Below are 21,378 nucleotides of genomic sequence, written 5' to 3'. Positions count from 1 at the left end.
GGAAATGACCTACCTGAATTTGGCTCTATCATAATGCCCTTTCCCCAGCCGCAGTGATTGGGCCAAGCCGCTCGGAGACGTGCCACAGGAGTTTTGGTTACTAAAATGAGAATATGAGGACTGTCTGGTGGCTAAAGCTGTAAGATGTAAAACACAGAAACTGTGCATTGTCGTGTTTTCTACCACGTGGAGAAAACCACTATGTGGTGAGAGAGAAATAAAGGCGAAGTACACAGAGAAGCATAGATCAAAATCGTGGACGGAGAACCAGTCCAGGTGGTCTGTTGAGGCCCAGCCACACTACTGTCCTCAGGTTCTGTTAGATCCAATAATATCCTTATCATGAATTTACCCTTTTGATTCAAATTGAGTTTCTGTCCCTAGCAGTCAACTAATACACAGCAGATGTCACAAATGATTGCAAATATTTGGAGACATTAAGAGAAGCTGAGGCAGAATTTAATCCACCTTGCTAAGAGGCGTTCACATATGTAGTGTGAAAACTACTCATTAGTCCCTTTTGATTGAAGTTAGCCTGGTCGTGTTTGTTACGGCAGTTAAAGAATACATGCCTTAAAGTCTTTTCAAGACTTGGGTTCCAGCCTTCCCTGGTGGCGCAGTGGTTGGGAGTCCGCCTGCCGATGTGGGGGACGCGGGTTCGTGCCCCGGTCCGGGAGGATCCCACATGCCGCAGAGCGGCTGGGCCTGTGAGCCATGGCCGCTGAGCCTGCGCGTCTGGAGCCTGTGCTCCGCAACGGGAGAGGCCACAACAGTGAGAGGCCCGCGTACCGCAAAAAAAAAAAAAAAAAGACTTGGGTTCCTTCTTAAAGAAAATAAAAGTGTTCATTAAAAGATTGATATAAAAAGTTAGTAATTCAGAGGTTAACCCAAAACTTAGCATAATCTTCCTTGGGAACATTTGTATATGTGGGGCGAGGGGTTAAATTCCACAAATATTACTAAAATGAGCAATTGGCAGAAAGATGGTTTAAAATATTTTGTTTCAGCATGTAAAATCTCGTTTTATTACAGAATTCTTTTGTTAAAGGCACAGCTATGCTGGGTTGCTGCCAGAGTGATGGGATCTTAACAGCCTAGTTAATTTTAAAAGATTTACAAATGCTGGGCTTCGAACTAATGATAGTAAAATATACTTCACACTTTAATATAGTGCTTAAACTCATGCTACATCTTGTGAACTTAATATTGCATCTGCAGATGAGGGGGGTTATGGGTGTGTGAATGTAGATATTTTATTTCAAAGAGAACAGAGTTGGTGGGGGAGAGCAGGACAGACCTGTAAAATAACTCAGAATTTCTCCTGACTCTCACATTCTTCACTGTAATTATAAAATATGTACAGAAGATATTTGAACACACTGTATCAAAGATGGTATGGGTTTATTTCCGGTTAGATGCCAGCACAATAAAACGGAGGTGCTTGTTACCAAGGTGTAGCCTATCTTAAGTTTCGTGATTAGAGCTCCAACTGAAAAAGTACAGCCCGTAAGAGGAAAGTCTTGGCACTTGCTCCTCCTTACAACATTATAGGGTGCTTTATGTGTATATTTTATCATTCATAATAGAGAATACGTCGACTAAGATTGCAAAATAGTTTCCATTGTATCGTAATCCCCTTGTGTCCAGTTGACTCACCTCCATGAAAAAAAATTCTGTTCAGTTAGAAATATCTACTGGTCTCTTTCCAATGGTAAGTTTTTTGATGGTTAGAAATTTGACGGTTAGTTTAAAATGATGAGGTGAAATGTATGGGTACAGTCATGAGATTTACTAAATAGACCTACTCAAATTTACTAAATTTTACATCTTTAGATTTTAAAAACTGTAGATGAATAATCTGTGCTTTAAAAATTCACCATTAGCTCCTTAAATATACCAACTGTTGCATTTCTCATAACAAACCAGTCCCACCAAGTGACAATCTAATACATCTCTTAAATTAAAAAAATATTGAGGCTTCCCTGGTGGCGAAGTGGTTGGGAGTCCGCCTGCCAATGCCTGCCAATGCCTTCCAATGCAGGGGACGCGGGTTCGTGCCCCGGTCCGGGAAGATCCCACATGCCGCGGAGCGGGTGGGCCCGTGAGCCGTGGCCGCTGAGCCTGCGCGTCCGGAGCCTGTGCTCTGCAACGGGAGAGGCCACAACGGTGAGAGGCCCGCGTACCGCAAAAAACAAAAACAAAAACAAAAACAAACAAACAAAAAAATATTGAATGTGATTTCTTCATTATCAACAAGTAGTGTCATCTGTTCTTTTTCCACAACCCTTTCCATATCTGTGGATTGCTTTTATGGCCTTTCTCACAGTTTTTAGTTTATTCTTTACAAATGGAGACTTTCTGGCTCTTTTCATTGCTGAACTTGTCACAAACCTTGTTCTCTCATTAGAATTCTTGTAAAGGAGTTTAGGTAACAGTAGTTGAAAAAGAATGTTTACGTTTCCTAGGCCATTAAGTAATGGACTTAATGATCAGAAGAAAAAAACATGAATGTTTTGGTTAAAGCCTTCATAAACTGAATCATCTTTATTCTTCATCTGCATCTGGATTAAGAGTAACGGTAATGAAAAAATGATTAGCCAGTGTGGCTTTTACAAGTATTTGTGATTTCTTTTTAAGTTATATTACATATATAATTTTTTAATCGTTAAAAGGCAAGCACTGTATCTTACTACTGGCTTTTAAATCAGTAAAATCAGAGCTGTTTTTTTTTTTTTCCTTTTTAATGGACGTTCAAGAAATAGTTCAAAGTGCATCTCATTCCTTATAAGACAACAGGCCAGATAGTTTTTCAGATAAGAAAACAACTTCCTCAGTTTCTAAATACCCTAGTGTGTAATGTTATTACCAAATATCAAAACCTACATATATTTAAATTTTAAAATTCACTTAATGGGTAATCTAAAATTACACATAGTTAATACGTGCCACTTGTAAATGCTCATCTTAACTTGGGAACTTGGGTTTTGTATTCCTTAACTAATATGCTTAAATTTGCAGTCTTAGTGTCTTATTATCTTACCTTTTTTTTTTCAATAAATGAAATAGGATATAGATCTTTAGTTCCTCTTCATGTCAATAAAGACCTAAGTAAGCACTTAGTTATACCTAGAGGCAGTTGTTGAATTGTTCCAGGGTACAAGAGGAAGGTCTAAGAAAGTAAAAACTACTTGTCTTTACTGTGATCAACTCTACTTCGTAACTTCTGTACTCCCCAGCTGTAGTAGTTCTAGCCCAGTTGCATTCTGGCCTAAGTCATCTGGAAAGGGGAAGGTAGATATTACAATGAAGGAGTCATAGGATTTAAGAGGATTTGAAGTGTAGTCACTATAGAGCAGCAGTTCTTAACCCTTTTGGGGTTATGTTTCTTTCTTAGAATATGATGAAAGCTTTGAACCGTCTCTCTACATATAAAAGTTTTCATAGGTTTCAGAATATTCTTAGACCCATCTAGCTATCCAGGGACCCTAGGTTAAAAATCTTTCTTATATAGCCAGTAAACACACAAAACTGGTGAAGTAATACTTGAAATAGCATTCAGTTCATGTAACAAATAAGACAGTGTTGCTTTATTATTATTTGAGTTTAAAACAAAATAATATAATGTGAGCTTCTAAACAAATGGCTAATAAGCAACATAAGGATTATCTGTCAGAGGAAACAGAGACCACCTTAAAAATGTTAAAGAGAAGATATGTGAATATATACTCTTAGGTATTTTAGAGTATCTTATTTGATGGTGATATCACTTAATATAAATCCATTTTTTTATTTATATGCTATTGGGAAAGAAGAGCTTTCCTTTCTTTCGGGACAATACTACTGTCAATGAGAATGACATCTGTAAAATAAGTGTAAGATAAATAATCATGTTGTCTTCTCACTCCCTGTCATGAGCTAATGGTATACTTAGCGTTTGCTCACTGGGACCTGTCTTCAGATGCCCCTTAGCTCGCTAACTATTGTCAAGTCATTTTTTTCTATTTAACACAGGTAACCATTAACACCATACCATACTCTTTAAAATGACTTTAAGGATGGCAGGCAAGGCTGCTGATTAAGCAGGACCAGCCTGCAGCTGGTCGGAGAATGGGAAAGGAGAAACGAGTTCATTATATATATTATATGGGTGTGGGGGGTGAAGGCGATCAAAAGGTGAAACTTCCACTTATAAAATGAGTGAGTCCTGGGGATGCGTAGCGCACAGCATGGTAACTATAGTTAATAACACTGTGTTGTGAACTTGAAAGTTGCAGAGAGAGTAGATCTTAAAATTTCTTATCACAAGAAAAAGAAATAACTGTGGTGATCATTTCACATCATATACATATAGTGAACCATTATGTTGTACTCCTGAAACTAATGTAATGTTCTATGTCAATTATATCTCGAAAAAAAAAGGCGTAAAAGGTACTAACTCCCAAATACTCCATTCTGTGGTCAGAGTCCAGAATCCCAAGCTAGACAAGATCCAGGAAAGGCTACCCAGAGCATCCCCAATGCTCTGGAGTTTCAAAGGAGGCATTTTTCTGTGTGTGTTGGTGGGGCATGATGTGGGAGTTTGCAGTGAAGACGGTTGGCAGGTGATGAAACACGGGGTATATTAAAACTGGCTTAACACCCCTCCTTACACCTTCCCCCAGCCACTGCTTCCCAAGCTCCCACAACACTGGCAGGGAGGATCCAACCCTCCAGACTTCGAGAGGAGTCCTAGAGCTAGCTGAACTTTGCTTGGTCCCCTCTCCCTAGAATATCCCCTGTTGTGCCCTTCTCTCCTCTTTGCGGGGGGCCTAGCTCTCCCATTCCTAAGTGCTTTTTACCCAAAGTTTGGTGCCTCTTGCAAGAGCTTCAGTAGCCTTCTGGGCGTAACTTGGTCATCAGCACGCCCCCCAAGGGCTCACAAATACACACCTAGGATGACCCATTGTGCCCCAGACATTATTGCTTTTTTGGTCTACAGTAGGCAGTTATCTTGGCTGCAGTTGTCACAGCAAGAGCTGCATGTGTATGTGTGTTTGTGTGTATTTAAAACAAAAAAATGTAAAAACTATATCTCTGTTCAGAGATGAGCTCAGCAGTAGACCTTTTTGTAGACTCCCGAAGGTCAAGGGGCTTGGTACGTTTGGGGAGTACAGCAGGGCCAAGGCTGGCGAGCCTACATGGAACTTGTAATCTAGTGAGGAGGCAGACATTTACCACTAATAACTCTCTACCTGACAATTGTGATATGACAGAACAGTAGTACAGGCTGCCACCAGACCATAAGGCAAGGGATCCTAAAGCATCCAGGCGTGGGGAGGTAGTGAAGTTGCCGCTGGGAGCGCCTCTCAGTGGAAACAGTCACACTGAACCTTGAAGGGCAAGTACGTTAAACCAGTGCTTTGCACAATCTTGTCGCATGAAGGTGGGACTTTGTTTTCTTCACTGCTCTGTTCCCCAGGGCCTGGAACCTTGTAGGTGGTCAGTAAAGATTTGTTGAGTAAATGAATGAATGGAGGCCTCCCAACATCTGTATGCCTTTCTCACCCCTCTCCTTCCCTACCACGAGGTTCTTGTTCTCTCTATACTCGTACCAGTTGGCGTGTTCTTCAAAACTAAAAATACTCCTTTTTATCTTGTTATGGGTTCAATTAATGTTAGAAACTTTTAAAGTTCCCACAGCTGCAGTTGGTTGTAGAAACAATAAGAATAAAAACCCCAGCTCTTTCCCTCTGTGGGGTGATCAATTCTTTTGTAAATTTTAAAAAAACAAAAACTGTTATGGGTTTCTCCATGCCAGTAATAATGACTGGATGTACATATACTTCAGCTATATATTTGAGAGACCTCATAATAACCTACATCAGCAGAATTAAGCAACCCAGGGGTTCCCCTTCTCTAGCATCACTAGGCTTCTAGAGATTCTTGCCTTTTGGCTCTGTACTCTGTGTGGCACTCTAGATTGTATGAGCTTAACATAATCCCAGATGGATTCGTACCATAAAGCTTATTTTGCAGACAGTCCAAGAGCAGTAGTTCGGTGATTCCTTAAATCTGAAACTTGCCCTCCAAAATTCTCACTTCTAGCCTGCCACGCTCGCTGAGGTGGTATTTTAAAGAGCTCTGAATAAACGCCGCTTGCTTCCCTCCAGTTCGCTTCCCCGGCTGGCGCTGTGCTCTGCTCTGCTCTGCGTTCTCGGCAGTTCGGGGCACCCCTGGCCGCGTTTGCGCCTGTGGCAGTCTGACTCCATCTGCTGCTCTATGGCCAGGAAACTGCTGCGGTCCCCTCAGTCACATCTTTCAGGCCCGGCCACTCAGCCAGCTTTCACCGCGTCTCAATGGGGCCGGGGAGAATGGGTCCTCGGCGTCCGCGTGAGCACATAATCTCCCAGGTAGCCTCCTCCTTGAAGCACCTCCAGTGCAGGCTATTCGCAAACAGCAGGACTCCGCTCTCTGCTGGGTTCCTAATCCCTCAGACACGTAGGGGAAGTTGGTCGCGGGGCTGTGAAAGTGAAAAGGAAAGCGAGGGGCGGGGGTCTGAGCGCGCACCACGTCCCCCGCCCCTCGCCACAGTCAGCGCCAGCTGCAGCCCAATTAGGCGCAGCAGGGCACAGGTGTTCCAGACAGAAGATGCTTTTAGCAAAACCACTTTCCTGAAAATACCTAAGACTTTTTAGAGCACCGCAGCGCATTCCTTTTGGTGGATTCTTTAAAGCTGTTTAGTACACTTGAAATACAAAGAAGCTGAAAAGCACATTTAGGCCTCACTGGGAGGCGAGCTTTCTTCGCGCCGAACATCAGGAGCCGCGGAGAGAGGGGAGCCCTGCCTCTGTGGATCCGGCGTGTAGTTGCCCAAGAAGGGGCCTGGGGGCGTCTCTCTTCTCCGGCTCCGTCTCCCCATGTAGCCTACTCTGTACTGTGCAGTTCATCTACTCACGCATGTTCATATCCTTGTACCCATAAATTCCTGTCCCTAGGATGCAGTTGTAGGTTTCCTATGAACTATTTAAAAAGCAGCCCTGACATGTGCTGCTTACAGTAGGTAAGTGAACTCAGCTCTCCGGAGCCACTTTTTTTATCATCTGAGGTCTCCCTATAAATAAGCCTCCTCTTCTGGCACATTTAAAATCACTGACTTCTTTTTCTCCACAGATCTGAGTACACTCTGTGCCTGCGGGATGGGGTGATGGGAACCAAACAGAACTTCAGTTGGTTGTTTAAGCCACCTTCAGAAGTTTGTTACCCTTCCGTTTTTCTGGAGGATACAGATAAGCTCTGAGAGGTAGTTAGGAGCTTAGTAGTGGCGGTTGCGTTAGAATCTCAGCATCCCTGTTGGAAGCGAGCAGCTCCTAGGCCTACTTGGGGCAGCAGCCCTTCTTCCCAGGCTTACATGCCCTCAAGGGTGGTGTTCCTGTTGTCACTGTCGTGATCTGTTTACAGTCAATAGAAAAGAAGTGCAGGTTACTACCCGGGCCTCATCTGGAATGGAAATGACTGTGCTTGAAGTTTTATTGGGTTCCTCATCTCAGTGCACCCGGAGAACTTGTAGTGCTGCTGTGAAACTGAAAAGAACAAGGGAAGGGTCACAGCACAGGAGGAATGAATACCCAAAATAGTGCCCGACATTTTCAGGTTTTCCTTCCTGTTGATTAGTTTTTGGTAAACAGTTTTTGCCTTGACTGTCATTCTTAATCACGTCGTTTTAAAAAATTGCCGCTGCCTGTTTAGAAACCATGTTGGTTTTAATTTTCGCAATGAGCCTGTTTCTGTTTCACAAAGCTGAGCCACCTGTTTAAACTCTTCTTGTTTCATGGATTGAGGCAAAGAACCGTAGGCTGTGTATAAGAGGTTTCGGGTTTTTTTTCCACAGTGAAGTAAGACATTGTTCTTATTCTTCGTGGCATTCAGAATTCTGCACAATTGCCTCTTTTGCCCTTTTGCATTTAAAAGTGAGGTAATTAGATTTCCCAAGGTTCAATGGTCAAGAGCCTTCTCACCCTGGGAAGTTGCCTCTCCACACCCCTCACAAGGGGAGTTGTCTCACGTAATCCAGTTATTGCTGTATTGTTGTTCTAAAGGCACTGCTTTTTCAGAGGACAAGCATAGCATGAAAATTCATACTCGTATGTCCCGTTGCTTATATTGCCGAGTTACGTTTTTTCCAGCAATTGAAAACAATTACTGTTTTCCTCAGTGACTTTGTTTTGAGGATTTCTAAACATTTTCATAAAAGTTTTTTCCTTTCTTACCTTTTAGGAGCTCATCTCAAATATGCCTAAATCTTTCATATAGAGATTTCTGGCTTATTTTGTTATTTTTCAGATATCTGATAGATCTATTATTACTGCTGAACGAATGGAAAGAGGATTTGTGACATTGGCACCAAAAACTGGGTGTCACGGCCACTGAAACACAGCCTGTCTTAGTCGCTCTGACAGTGAGACCTTAGGCCCACTCTGCTAGTCTTTTGTCTTGTTTACTCATTTCCCCAAACAGATAACATTTTCACCTTTCAGCAAAGCACGTATCTATTCTTTAAAACAACACAGAGTACACACTCTGTGTATTCTGTAAATACACGCTGGCTTTACAGAGCCAGCCAAAACATTTTGCTTTTACAGCCTAATGGCAAAAACAACCTGACTGGTAATTGGCTAAAAATTCATTTAAATGATCTAGTCTGCAGCCTTTGGAGGAAGAGGACAGACAAGATGGTGAAGGGATTAGGGGAAAGCTTCCAAAATCCTTTTTGCCAAAGATGTTAAGGCACCTAAGTGCCAAGAGTTTTCTTTCTAAACGGGTTAAACATTCCAGACAGTCTGTGACTCAAATTTGCATGTTTGTCTACACCCCTCAGTGAGGTTCTTCTGGGGCCTCATGGGGAAAATTCATCTGAATTCCCCCGTCACTGAAACAGTCCCAGACTCTGTGTGCTTTCACAAGTGATGCCAGCAGAAGGATGAGCTGTGTGGTCCCTGTATATACTGTAGATGTATATATACATATACATACACTCGTTCAATTTTCTTACAAACTTTAGAGAGAGTAATGAGAAAGGTCCTAGTTTCAACTGAAGGTCCTTCTTCTCAGCTTCCATAGTATTCATTCCCAAATAGAGAGGTGTATTAGCAAATTTATCTGAAAAGAACTCACCTTTCCAAGCTTACTACAGAAAAGTCTTCAGTAATTAACTGATGCCAGATTACTTTCATCAAGTGAGACAATAGATAACCATTTGCACAATTTTTTAAACAAATCTTCCACTTTGGTTCTGTAAACCAATATATATTACTGCATTGTGGGTAAATTTGGGGGAATCTTTCTCAATTAAAGCACGGTTTTCTCCCCCATGACAACACGGGAAGAAATTTCCTGTCCCTGTATGACAAATTTTGATACCTAAGGAAGCATCCCTCAAACTAACAGGCATACTTGTATTCTTGCTAAAATTCCTGTTACTTCTAAGGAAAGAACTAGATTCAAAGTAGGGCCCCAGACCGAAACATTTGCTTAAAATGAACATACATCACAGTGTTAAATAATTTTTCTTACTGAGTTTATCATTCCAAAAACTTAAATGTAACTGACAAAGTCTAGGTCATATGGAACTTAAGTAAAAATATTACAAGATATTGGCCAAATGTTAGAAATATGTATATAACATGCACTTTTGGAAAATCTGTGGATAGTTAAGGAACTGTTCAATTCAATTCAACAAATGCGCGTGGACTACGTGCAGGTCCAGGGCACAAGTGTGTGCTGTGGCTGCTGCCTTTGGACTCCGTTAAACAGACTGGTCTTCCTCCAGTCTCTCTTGCTCAGCCCTTTCCCTTTTCTCTCTATGCTGGAATAGGCGAGAGCAAAAGAAAAAAGGATATAAGCTAGGTAAGAGCCATATCGTGCCCAGATTGAGCTGCTTGGTGTGGGTGAGCACCTCCCAGAGTGCGTGCTGAAGGTCAGCAGTAGCCCTAAAGGTAACCATTTGTAGGTGTTCTGCCAAAAACAGAGGACAGGTGGAAAGTTCTGTGGGAAACATCAGCTTAAAAGAATTAAGCAGGTCATCACTGCTAGGCCTCACAGAAACCTTTAGCATTCTGCTGTGCTTTGTGGGAGACAGAGTATATACAGTGTTACCTAAAGCCTATTTGATCATGAAATACTTCTTCCTCTGAAAAGACACCGATATGTCAAGGGGAATGCTGGCATGGGCCATGAAAACAAGCAGGAAAGCTGCACTTTTCTTGGGAAGTGGAACTCACTTTGGAACTCACGCCAAAATAAATGACCCAGGGCAAATAGAAACCAGCCATCATGAAATGGATCTCCTAAGAATACTTGCATTTCCGGGCCTGTCTTCTTAACGAAGTTAGGAGAGAAGAACCAATAATCTGATTAATGTTTTTCCTTTTGGAATTTCTACTAAAAAGCCCTTTTATGGGGAAAAAAATAAAAACAAAGGATCTTTTAGGAGTTATGCTCTGTCAGCTGCTAGTGCGTCATCTGCTTGTGAGCTGGGTTTAGAGCATTAGAGATGACTGTCGTCGACTAGCCTTTACTGTCATTATGGCCCACGTGACTTCTGAAAACTATCATTGTTATTTTTAGTGACATTTTCATGATAGAATTGCTCTTTTTTTTTTTTTTACCCTCTCCATTTGGGATACTGAGGCTAGATCCTTGTAATTCCTGGTTTCTTTCTTCCCACCTTGCTCACTTTATTTCTTCTGCTCAGAATGCCCCTTCCTTTCCTGTGTGCATATCTAAATTCTGTCCTTCCCACTCCAGTCTATGAACCAATAATTTCTTCCTTCTTTCCATACCAAAGCACTTTCCTTTTGCCTTGCTAGTGGTACCTCTTAATGCTATGTCTTGGACATCTCTGGACCCTCCAGCTGGCCTCACCTAGTTGTTGCACAGAGTAACCAGCCATTCAGTGGACGTTGATTGATGAGTGACGGGTTAATTATGAGTAGAGTTCTATTTCCTCTCAATTACTTGTTGTATATTGCTAAGCAAATATGATAGGAAAATAAAAGTGGCAGAAAGGATTGCCTAATTGACTGGTTCTTCAGGGCATCCCTTGTAAATAAAAAGAAACAGGATAAGGTTTATTGAAGCAAGTGTTGAATTCAGGCAGCCCTCAGCCACGCTAGAACTGCAAACAGCTGGGCTCCTTCTACACAACGGAAGACAGCTTCATATGAGGTGCTTGAGTACCAGTATTCAGCTGCTCTGTTTCCCTTGTCATTGTCTCCCAGAGATTCTAAAGGTCATCTCTGTCTAATCCAAACATTTCTTAGCGCTTTAGTCAAAACTCTGTCCAAGTTTTCTATACCTCACAATTCTGTAGAAATTGTTAATTAAGGGTCAGGCCAGTATTAAATATAGTTGGCATATTACTGTGAAATGTTAACATATACCGAAGGGCCCAAGTTACCAACATCCAGCTTTCAAATGGCAGTTACTGCTCTGACCACCACCAGTGCCCCCTCTGCCACTGCCGTAGAAGCTAAGGGCAAAGAGCAGTTTACAGCTTAGAGGAGAATCTATAGATGCAGATATGAAGGAAGGAAGGTTGATCTGCAAAGAAGAACTGCTCAGGGGAGCCGACCCCAAGGGCGGTCTTCAAGGCCTCAATGACCTCTCTTCCCACTACCTACATTTCCCTACCTTGCCATGTTAGGCTACTTGAGATTCCAGTTATTAGAGGAGTATAATCGTTTCTTCTTCTCCCAGTTTGACTACTGTGTATTGAGAGAGGAAGCCTTACTAGACTGTTGGTTCACTTTCTCAAATGCGCCAGCAATATTAGCCACCCGGCCACATGAACCAAATTCCCGGAGTTTTGAGGGGTTCCAGGCAGCCTTGCGCCTCCCCTTCCTTCCTCAGCCCAACCCAACCTCCCTCCCCCGCCACTCACCACCACCCTATTTGCCATGCTTCCATCAGGCTCCACACACACCTCTACGAGGGGGTCACTGTGTGTACAAAACCTGGGGGCACAAGTCCCACAGCAAGTAATTAGTGAAGTCATTAGTAATTGTCTAGCACACATGGTAGGTGTTCAGTCCAGTGTACTGGACCCGTTATGTGCTGGGTCCAGTATTCTCTGAGGGAAGTGTCAGGTATGAAGTGTGCAAGACATGGCATTGGCCCAGTGGTGGCAACCTCTCTACCCGACTTAGCCTGAGGGGGGAGCCACACAGTGGAAACCTTTCCCGTACTGTCTCAGAGAAGCAGCTAGAACTGCACCAGCAAGCAGGAAATTCAGTCCTCTTTGGCTCTTCCAGTGATTCTTCTTCCTACTTTTCAGCCTTGCAACCATCGCTTCAGATTCTTGCACAGATGAAAGAAGTGCTGCTCAGATGGAGGGGAGGAGGGGATGGAGCTCTCCGTACTTGGTCCCTTCACCTCCTTCTGGAGGTCCCTAAGGTTCCTTTGGAACAGAATAGAACCAGTTTGCCATGGGGGCGTTTTATGTGCTTTTACTGTGCTTATTAAATATCACACCTGATTTTCAAATAGCCCTTTTTGCACCAGAATATGTGATGAAGTTGTTTCGCTAATCCTTAGAAGTTTTGTTTTTTCCTTCAACAAGTTGGTAGCCATTCTTTTTGGAAAAGCATTAACATGCATAACCACTATAGTCGACTTCAGTGCCCATTAACGAAGCCCAGAACTAACGGTTACATTGTCGTAATTTGACAAAGCCATCTAAATCTATGCATGTTTTTTTGAAAGCTCCCTAAACATGCTGCTAAATCCCCTAAAGAGCTACTAAACTGCTTTGGCAGCCATTAGCCCAGCATAAGCAGAGGAACTCTTTTCAGTAAGTGAACAAACAGAGAAAATATGCTGAATGGCCGGACAAATGTGTTTCAGCTGGCCCTTTCATTTACCGATATAAGGGTGCAGTCAATATCAATCACTGTTTTCCCTGTTGCCCTGAAAATCACAATATCTCTTTTCATCCCACAGGCTCTTTTCACCACAGTAATGTGTCTTTAGAATGACACTGGCATCAGCCCGCTTCCGCTGTCTGAAGTCCAGAGAGCTTAAAACACATTTCAGGATGCAAGACTTGAACCTTCCTCCCTTCCGTTTTCCTACCGCGCACTCTCTCCTCCCTCCCTCTAGCGTCCACTCCACCCCCTCCCCAGCTTCTTTTCAATTCTCCCAGCTTTCCTCGCTGAGTAAACAGAATTCACTTCTCTGTTCTAATGCAGCTCTCCAAAGTAAACGGAGACAACTCTATCTGATATTCCTAAGATTTAAGAACTCATTAAGGAGATGCACATAAAGAAATGCTTTTACATGTTGGTAATAGATCAAAGGTTGAAAGGAATGTGGAAATTCTGTGCTGTGACAAGGTGTGCTGATGTGCAGGTCCTCACTCTACATCAGTGCCTCCTTCCCCGGCCCTCCCCTCATCACCGGGCTTCTCCCCCGTCCACCCCACCACCACAGACACACTCATCCTTTGTCACCCCGTGTTAGAGGTCTGTGCCTGCACGTCTGCTCCACCTTTACAATTGTAAGCTCCTTAAGAGCAAAGGCCATAACATATATCTTTTTGCCGCTCCTGGATCTCGGTACTTAATATGTTGTTTTGAAATGAAGGTGATTACTTTTTATCCTTTTGAAAACTTAGGTGGAATGACTCCCAAAGGTAAATTTTAGGGATAGGCTTTTAGTTGTAGAAGTTACCACGGATGAATATTTGAAATGTTAACATTTCTAAAAAACAGTATTGATTGTTTTCTCTCTCCTTTTTTTGTCGTTGTTTTTGTTTTTGTTTGTTTGTATTGTTTCAGATTATAGCCGTATGTAGAGAGGCAGCCCTTCTGGCTCTGGAAGAAGACATTCAAGCCAACTGCATTATGAAAAAACACTTTACTCAAGCCTTGAGCACCGTGACACCCAGACTTCCTGAATCATTGAGACGTTTCTATGAAGATTATCAAGACAAGAGTGGGCTGCATGCTCTTTGAGAAAATATACATATTCATTATGCTAAAAGTACTTTCTAGAGAAAACTTGTTTCTTTTTTAAAGAGTGTCAGAATAGCCCTTAATAAGCAAAATGTCTGAAATATGTTGACTAGATTGAGGGGCCTCAGTTCTTATAGACATTTTGAATCATACGGCAACGATGAAAATATCCATGAAAAATCTCTGGACAAGGGTTTAAGTCAGTTTTATCCGGAAATGTGTGCTGAGTTTTAAAAGGCAAAATTTTAGGTTTTTCATTAATTTGACCTGGTTCATTCCTCCCATGAAATGCTTTCCTTACTCCAGAATCCATTTCAGTGCATTTCCAAATACCAAAACTGTGGGCATCAGTTTTATAAAAGAACATAGAAGATGCGTGTAGATGAAAGCGCGGTGAAAATTATTTACAAACCTTTAATTTTGAAGGCCAGCCCATGAAATGGCTAAAGCACCAGCTAGGCTTATGTGACCTTGTTTCCAAATACGTATTTGTTCTCATTATAATTCAGACTTAACATTTTCGCTTTAGCCTTCTTAACCTCTACTTATGGCAATTAAAAAAAGAATTGAGAGTTATTTCACATACTGTAATGGCCTTTGGAAGTTTAAAAGATTGGAAATATAAGCCCAGTCCAGACCTAGAAGTACTTGTGTTTTTTCTTTCTTTTTCTTGTTTTCATAAAAATGCTATAAATTAACCATATGAGGTATTCATGTTTTAACTTGTATGCATTTCCAGGTTACCAATAAACTTCTTCAGTTCAAAGGAAAACCAACTTGTACTCTTAATCATATTGTCTAACATTGCATTCTAAATATCTGTATTTATGCTCCAAATTATTTATCCTTGAGATTTCTTGACACTTTGATAATCCATAAATATCCTTGAAAAAGCTGTTGGAAATTGATTGGTTGACTTCCAGTTCAGAAGCTGGCAATGGGAAGAATGTGCACTTAAACCCAGTCACTGTAGATCTTTGAAAATTCCCAGAAAGACAAGTCAGGCGAGAAATACCTGATTATCAAAATAACAGGGCTGTACAGTTTTGTGGTGGTAGACATTCTGAAATCACATCTCAACTGTTTCATTCTTTGACTATCAGAAATAGATTTGCAGGCTTCTGGTGGCGCAATGGTTAAGAACCCGCCTGCCAATACAGTGGACACGGGTTTGAGCCCTGGTCCGGGAAGATCCCACATGCCGTGGAGCAACTAAGCCCATGCGCCACAACCACTGAAGCCTGCGCTCTAGAGCCTGCGAGCCACAACTACTGAGCCCACACTCCGCATCTCCTGAAGCCCGTGTGCACCTAGAGCCCGTGCTCCACAACAAGAGAAGCCACTGCAATGAGAAACCCGCACACCGCAACAAAGAGTAGCCCCCGCTCGCCACAACTAGAGAAAGCCCGCGTGCAGCAACGAAGACCCAACACAGCCAAAAATCATAAACAAAAATAAATAAATTTTTTTTAAAAAGTAGATTTGCAAGGGGTTTTTACCCAGACTACATTGGTTTATTAGTACATAAAACCACCCAAGGGACGAAGAATGTTACTACTATTTAGAAATGTGCTGGGAATTCCCTGGCCGTCCAGTGGTTAGGACTCTGCGCTTTCACTTCCGAGGGCCTGGGTTCAATCCCTGGTCAGGGAACTAAGATCCCACAAGCCATGTGCGGCCAAAAGTATATATATATAAATGTGCTGTCAAATAAAATAGTCACTAGTCACATGGCTATTTGAGATTTTAATTAAAATTAAATAATATTAAAAATATAGTTCATCAGACAGGTTAGCCACATTCCAAATGTTCAAAGGCCACATGTGACAAGTGTCTGCCATATTGGACAGAATAGATTGTAGAACATTTCCATCACTCAGAAAGTTCTGTTGGACTCTCTTGATTTAGAAAATAAGGCTTACCCATTGAAATAAATAGAACCTCAGGGCTTCCCTGGTGGCGCAGTGGTTGAGAGTCCGCCTGCCGATGCAGGGGACATGGGTTCGTGCCCCGGTCCGGGAAGGAGCGGCTGGGCCTGTGAGCCATGGCCGCTGGGCCTGCGCGTCCAGGGCCTGTGCTCCGCAACGGGAGAGGCCACAACAGTGAGAGGCCCGCGTACCGCAAAAAAAAAAAAAAAAAAAAAAAATAGAACCTCAAAGTTACTTTTGTGCTTCCCATTATCCCTTTAGTCATTAGGAGACCGTAACTTCCCTCTAAGTGCTGGGGCACAAGAAAATAAGAGAAAAACTTATCCCCAAAGGCCTAAACAGGAAAATTAAATCCCATTGCCAATAAACGAAAAACCAGAACAATAAGCTTGAACCAACACTGAGGCCCTCGGGCTGGGGCTGGGTACTGGGGAGGAGGAGGGCAACCTCCTCAGCAAGGAGTTTAGGTGTTAATGGCCACTCAGACCCTTCAGCCCATACAATGTTTGAAGTTGTGACTGAGCCCCATACATAATGTTGAGATCTTTAAAGACCAACACCTTCAGTGGAAGGGCAGACTAGACATCCTCCCACAGGCCAGGGAGACCACAAGGAACTTCTCTGGACTTGGTCTGTGCTTTAGAATAAAAGAGAGGCTTGACTATGGGCTCACCCGACCATGGCTTCAGGGTTTGAATTCACACAAACTCTGACACAGAGCTCAAAACCTAGAAATAAACTTGAAGACAGAATCCAGGCTAGAAATATCCTTTGGGTGACTAGCAGTTGCACTAGTTGGAGGAATATATCCTCACCCTGGCCACAGAGGATTCCAGCAGCTAAAACCCTGCTTACAGAGTTCATAATCCCAAAGGATATGGAGCAGTGGAGCGTCACGCTCTGCTGGCAGAGTATAAATTCGTGCAGCCACTTTGGAAAACAACTAGCATGCCTAATAACCCTATAATCCCAGCAGTTCTTCAAGTGTGTATCTCAGAGCAAGCTATTCAATAAAGTAATGAATGAGAAAATCATAGCACCATTATTTGTAAGTAGTAAGAAACTGGAAACAATCTAAATATCCAGAATGGATTTCTATGGAATACTCATACAATACGGTACCCGTGGCAGTTAAAAAAAAGAAAAAAAAAAGCTGTATGTAAAACAGAGGAATCTCAAAAGCAAAAAGAATGTTTCATAAGCATACTTAACAATATTTATGTAACATTTAAGGCATGCAAAATAATATGTTGTTTCTGCGGACATGTAGTAAAAGACTACGTGAATGGAAACATAAAGCACCAAGTACTGGGAAGGAATTTCCTCAGGGGAGAGAAGTTGAGATGTTTCATATCTTAAGCTGAGTGATGGGAATACAGATGTTGATTGTAATACAGTCTATACTTTTTGCATGCCTAAGTATTTTATGACAACTTTTAAAAGATGACTTTAAACTGACATGTTATGGTGCAAGGGCAAAATGCACCTATAGCCATGTTCTACGTTCTAACTAACATCACAATCCTATTCACCCCGTTCCATGGACTTCCAGTGCAATCCACAACGCCCACAATTCCATGTGTCTGGAAAATCAGGGGTACCGGGTATGATGGAATAAAATGCAAGCAGGGAAATACGAGATCAGGCTTTTATGACCCAGGAAACAAGCTGAAAGAATTTTTTTGTTTTCTACTAGCTTTTTTTTTTTTTTTTTTTTTCTTTTTGCGGTACGCGGACCTCTCACTGCTGTGGCCTCTTCCGTTGCGGAGCACAGGCTCCGGACGCGCAGGCTCAGCAGCCATGGCTCACGGGCCCAGCCACTCCGCGGCATGTGGGATCTTCCCAGACCGGGGCACGAACCCGTGTCCCCAACATCGGCAGGCAGACTCTCAACCACTGCGCCACCAGGGAAGCCCTCTACTAGCTTTTTTTAATTTCCAGTTTTATTGAGATATAATTGACCTAGAGCACTGTATAAGTTTAAAGTGTGCAGCATAATGATTTGACTTACATCATGAGATGATGACCACAATTAGCTTAGCGAATATCCATCATCTCAAACTGATACAAAATTAAAGAAATAGAAAAACAATATTTTTCCTTGTGAGGTTGGAAGAAATTAGTTGGTGAAAGTTAGTGTTTAGGTGCTACATGTCTTGCAGCGGGTGGGAGAAATTAAATCTGGGAGTCAGACATCTGTTTCCATGGCACTGTGATCATGCAAAGAGTTGGAATTTAAGAACTTGAAAAGATTGTAGGGCACTACATCTTTAGTCTATTCCAAACCAATTATATTTTATATCTTTAGGTAGCTAATTATTACTGTCGAAAAGGCAATGGTAGTCCTTGATTTGAAGTTTGTGCCCTTTCTACAGCAGTAACGGTAAAGGTCTGAGCCACGCAAAGGAGCAGGTCAGGCGTTGCTGATTAGAGTTTACCCTGTTTGATCCATGGTGGCCTGACTTCTAATTCCAGAATCTCATGTTTATGGACTTAAAAATAGTGTATGATCCTATTATCTGGGATAGTTTGTGATTGAATACACAGTATAATTCATGGAAAGTTTAAGTTCAGCAAGGAAAGAAAATGCCTATCGCTTCCTGTCTTTTTGGTATTTTGGCATCTGTTTGGTCAAAAGTTTGTCATTGGTTCAGATTCTTTCCAGGGTTTGGGGATATTCACATTGACAAACTTTTTGCAGTGCGCCAAGGGGTTTTAGTTTGAATAGTGAAATTAATGTTTCCTTCTAACAACAAAACTTAAAAGGATGGCTTCTAACTTGTACTTCTTTGTGACCAAGAAAATGTATTTTTAAGCTTAATACCGACCACCCTTAGTTTGAAAAATATTCAGTTCTGTGTTATTTCTAATATGTAAAACAGGTTTTAAAAATAATGTATAAGCTTTCCATTTTGGAAAAATAATTATTGAATTTATAGAAAAACCAAACCTGAGTGTATGTTTCATTTATCTTAATCAGGGGAAGGCTATAGAAAAGTTGCTCTAAAGGTAGAATAAAATAATTTCCCTGGCCTGTTGTTACTTAAATTCCTGAATGTGAGGTTGTTGGAGGCTTGGTTCATTCTGTCACGTTTCTCTGAGTCCTCCTTTAAAGATGGGCACGCACCAAAGCACTTACGGAATTAACAGGAGTTTCCAAATACGGTTGACATAGAAATTCTAGTTCTCCAAATGGTTTGCTTTCCTTCCTTCCGTTTTCATTATACCAGTTGTGTGCATGGATAGACTTTACCTAACGTCTATGTCAAATATAACCCAGTAGCCTGTATCTTTGGTGGGGGTCTCTTTTGGGGAACAGAATTCACTAGCAAATTGAAGCAGACAAATTTACAAGGTTTATAATGGTTCACAAAATCATTGGGAAATGTGTAGACTCTTCTTTCAAGACTTAGTGATAAACGTACCTGGGAAGACGTTTAAAGTATCACACACAGCAAAGCCCAAGGAAATTAAAAGAAAGAAAAATAGAGCTCATCTATGCTGAAATTAGAGAACAGATAAACTATGGGTGTTCTAGGGGTTGGCCTCCAATTCATGTTAGAGTTAAGCGATCTGCAACTGGTACTCGGAATAAGAGTTGGCTAAAGGGTCGGAATATTATGCTTCGTTGTTTAGATGTGTGAAGTATTGGGATGAATATTAGAACAAGGATTGAGAGTAGCAGTGCTAGGACTCCTCCCAGTTTGTTGGGAATTGATCATAGGATTGCGTACGCAAATAGAAAATATCACTCTGGTTTAATGTGTGCTGGGGTGCAAATGTGTAGAAATGCCAGGTAAGGCTGGTTGAGACCAGTTGTTACTATTATTAGGTCTAGTTGGCTGGAGGTGGAGAAAGCAATAATTTTTTTGATATGGTTTTGGGTGAGGGCACTGCATGTTAACTATCTCAAAGGCTATCTGTCAGGTACAATTTGGACCAACTTGAAAATGTGCTCTATAATCACCATGTAATAAAACCGAAAATAAGAAATGTAGAAACAACGATAATAACGAAAACACCAACTACTCAGAAGTTCAAAATTCATTTTGAAGTAATTCTTTGATCAAAGAAGAAGTCAAAATCAAAATAGTGGACTATCTGGAAAATAATAATGAAAATACTTACATCAAAATTTATGGTTCATTTCCATATAGCTACCTCTCAAAAAATTTTAAGCACAGATGGTTTTATAGGCAAACATTCATTTAGATCTTCAACCTGATCCTTGTTATGCTATTTAAACTGTTTCAGAGCATAAAGCAAAAGAAATCCGAATTCTTGCTATGACTAGCATGCTGCCAGCCCCCCTTCGCTAGCTACATACCAAAATCTTTAAAAGAAGTATTTTAAAAAATGATGACTCAAAATCAGATAATAATTTAGCATATTAATAGATCAAAGTAGAAAACAATGCGCTCAGTTTTATGGAATTCGACATCCGTTTCTCATTTTTTAACAAAGTAAAGATAACATTAACGTGCTAAAAATAGTCATCCTAAGCCAATGGGCAGTAACATAATTAAATATCAGAAGTGATTTTCTAATTTTGTTGTAAAATCGATATCCCCATCTGTGTTTCATCCAGGACGACTTGGAGATAAAAATATTTTTAGTGTGTAAAAACTAATAATAAATAAGTATCAGAAGCTAGAGCATCTTAACTCCTTGAGTGCCAGCCAATGAAGGCATACATGGAAACAGAGTAAAAAAAAACCCGAGGTAATTCACTGAGGGATTATGATGCAACTAATACAGCCTCAGACTTCACTGGCTGTTACGACAAAGTAAGTTCGCATTTTCTTTTGTACCCAATTTATGTCTTTAAGCCTTCGTCCTCCAATAACCAAAAGTCCATTCTACTGATTTTGCCTCTTCAAGTATTTTCTGGGGCTCCCCCATTAACAGACTTCAATGTTTGTTAAGTACATAATGGCAGTAGCTTAGTACCAGTTCCTTGCTGTCCACTCATCCCCCACCAACAGGTTCCTCCAGCTCCGTGCTGCTCTCCTCTTTCTTCCCCCCAGTTTAGACAGCGACCTTACCTCAACTCCCCCAGTGCATAGGCTAAGGCTAGGCTGTGACGTTTTAGAAAACTGATAATAGAGAACCATTACAATGATGAAAACATTTTAGTTTCATACTGGATATCAGGGCTCCTAGAGTCTGTACCCGTGTTCCTCCATGGGCAAATGATCTCTTTCTACTACCCTGTCAAAAGAACCACCCTATCACATGCTAACTGCAGTGTCCTTCACTGTGTGCCCCAATCAGGACACAGAGTAATTTCTGCCATTCTGCCCACCATGGAAGCCACTGTCATCTATGGTGCAGAGTCATCTAACTCAACTGTCCCCCAAATTTTCATTCTAGAAAGATTTTTGTTTTAATTTTTGAATATCTAAAATATACATGAAGTTTTTTTTAAACCAAAATCTTTCCCCTAGAGGTAAACTTCTCTT

The 21,378-nt window shown here is 41.5% G+C and overlaps 1 protein-coding gene across 1 annotated transcript in view; it reads left to right on the top strand.

Annotated features, from left to right (window-relative positions):
- The window catches only part of AFG2A (AFG2 AAA ATPase homolog A), a 343,384-nt gene extending 328,693 nt beyond the window's left edge, over window positions 1-14,691 (top strand). The window contains exon 16 of the mRNA XM_082838804.1: window positions 13,812-14,691. Within this exon, the coding sequence (XP_082694930.1) occupies window positions 13,812-13,988 (177 nt within the window). The 3' untranslated portion in view covers window positions 13,989-14,691. The remainder of the gene's footprint in view (window positions 1-13,811) is intronic.
- The last annotated feature ends 6,687 nt before the right edge of the window (window positions 14,692-21,378 follow it).

This window comes from Leucopleurus acutus (assembly GCF_964270905.1).
Source record: "Leucopleurus acutus genome assembly, chromosome: 4".
NCBI classification, from domain to species: domain Eukaryota; kingdom Metazoa; phylum Chordata; class Mammalia; order Artiodactyla; family Delphinidae; genus Leucopleurus; species Leucopleurus acutus.
The sequence above is the reverse complement of the archived record's forward strand: the minus strand, read 5'-3'. Positions and strand labels throughout refer to the sequence as shown.